Genomic DNA, 707 nt, shown 5'->3' with positions numbered 1-707 from the left:
GGGACAGCTAGCTGCACGAGCTAGCTGCAGCTTCTGCAGCCACCCCAGCACAGCCCCCAGCAGCAACAACGTCCATACAGCAGCACACAGGAGACAGGCACGAGAGGAGACAAGCAGGGCACTAACCCAGACCGAAGAAACAGCAGCAGCAGCAACAGCAGAAGCAGCAGCAGCAGCAGGGACAGAGGCAGCAGCAGAGACAGCAGCAGCAGCAGAGACAGCAGCAGCAGCAGCAGCAGAGACAGCAGCAGCAGCAGCATAAGAGCAGCTGTCGCGTAATACCTTTGTCAGCAGTGGCTGGCGCGGTGTGGGGTTTGTCTTAGCAGCAGCAAGCGGTGGGGTGTCTCCGCTGTCTCCTTCTGCTGCTCTCCTGGCCTCTGAGGAGACACTCGTGCTCCCCTTGCCATCTGCTGTTGCTGCTGTTGCTGCTGCTGCTGCTGCTCCTGCTGCTGCTGCTGCTGCTGCTGTTGGCGTTTGTGTCCCTGATGCAGCACACGTATCGCCCGCGCTTGTGTGGAATCTCTGCAGGCCTCTCTTCCAGTGTTGCTGCTGCTGCTGCTGCTGCTGCTGCGGTTGCTGCTGCTGCTGCTCCTGCTGCTGTTGTCGTTGCTGCTGTTGTTGCCGTTGCTGCTGTTGTTGCTGCTGCTCTGCCTCATCTCCTGAGCTGCTGCCTGAGTCATAGAAGGGCTCCAGTGTCTCTCCCCGCC

At 60.4% G+C, this 707-nt stretch overlaps 1 protein-coding gene across 1 annotated transcript in view; it reads right to left on the bottom strand.

Annotated features, from left to right (window-relative positions):
- The window catches only part of EMH_0082980 (uncharacterized protein), a gene marked incomplete at both ends in the record, with an annotated part of 3,329 nt that extends 2,673 nt beyond the window's left edge, over nt 1–656 (bottom strand). Inside the window, one exon of the mRNA XM_013500595.1 lies at nt 390–656. Within this exon, the coding sequence (XP_013356049.1) occupies nt 390–656 (267 nt within the window). The remainder of the gene's footprint in view (nt 1–389) is intronic.
- Nucleotides 657–707: the final 51 nt, after the last annotated feature.

This window comes from Eimeria mitis, genomic scaffold (assembly GCF_000499745.2).
Source record: "Eimeria mitis Houghton genomic scaffold, Emh_scaff5590, whole genome shotgun sequence".
Lineage (NCBI taxonomy): Eukaryota > Apicomplexa > Conoidasida > Eucoccidiorida > Eimeriidae > Eimeria > Eimeria mitis.
Note: the sequence above shows the minus strand (reverse complement) of the source record. Positions and strands in the feature narration are given on the sequence as shown.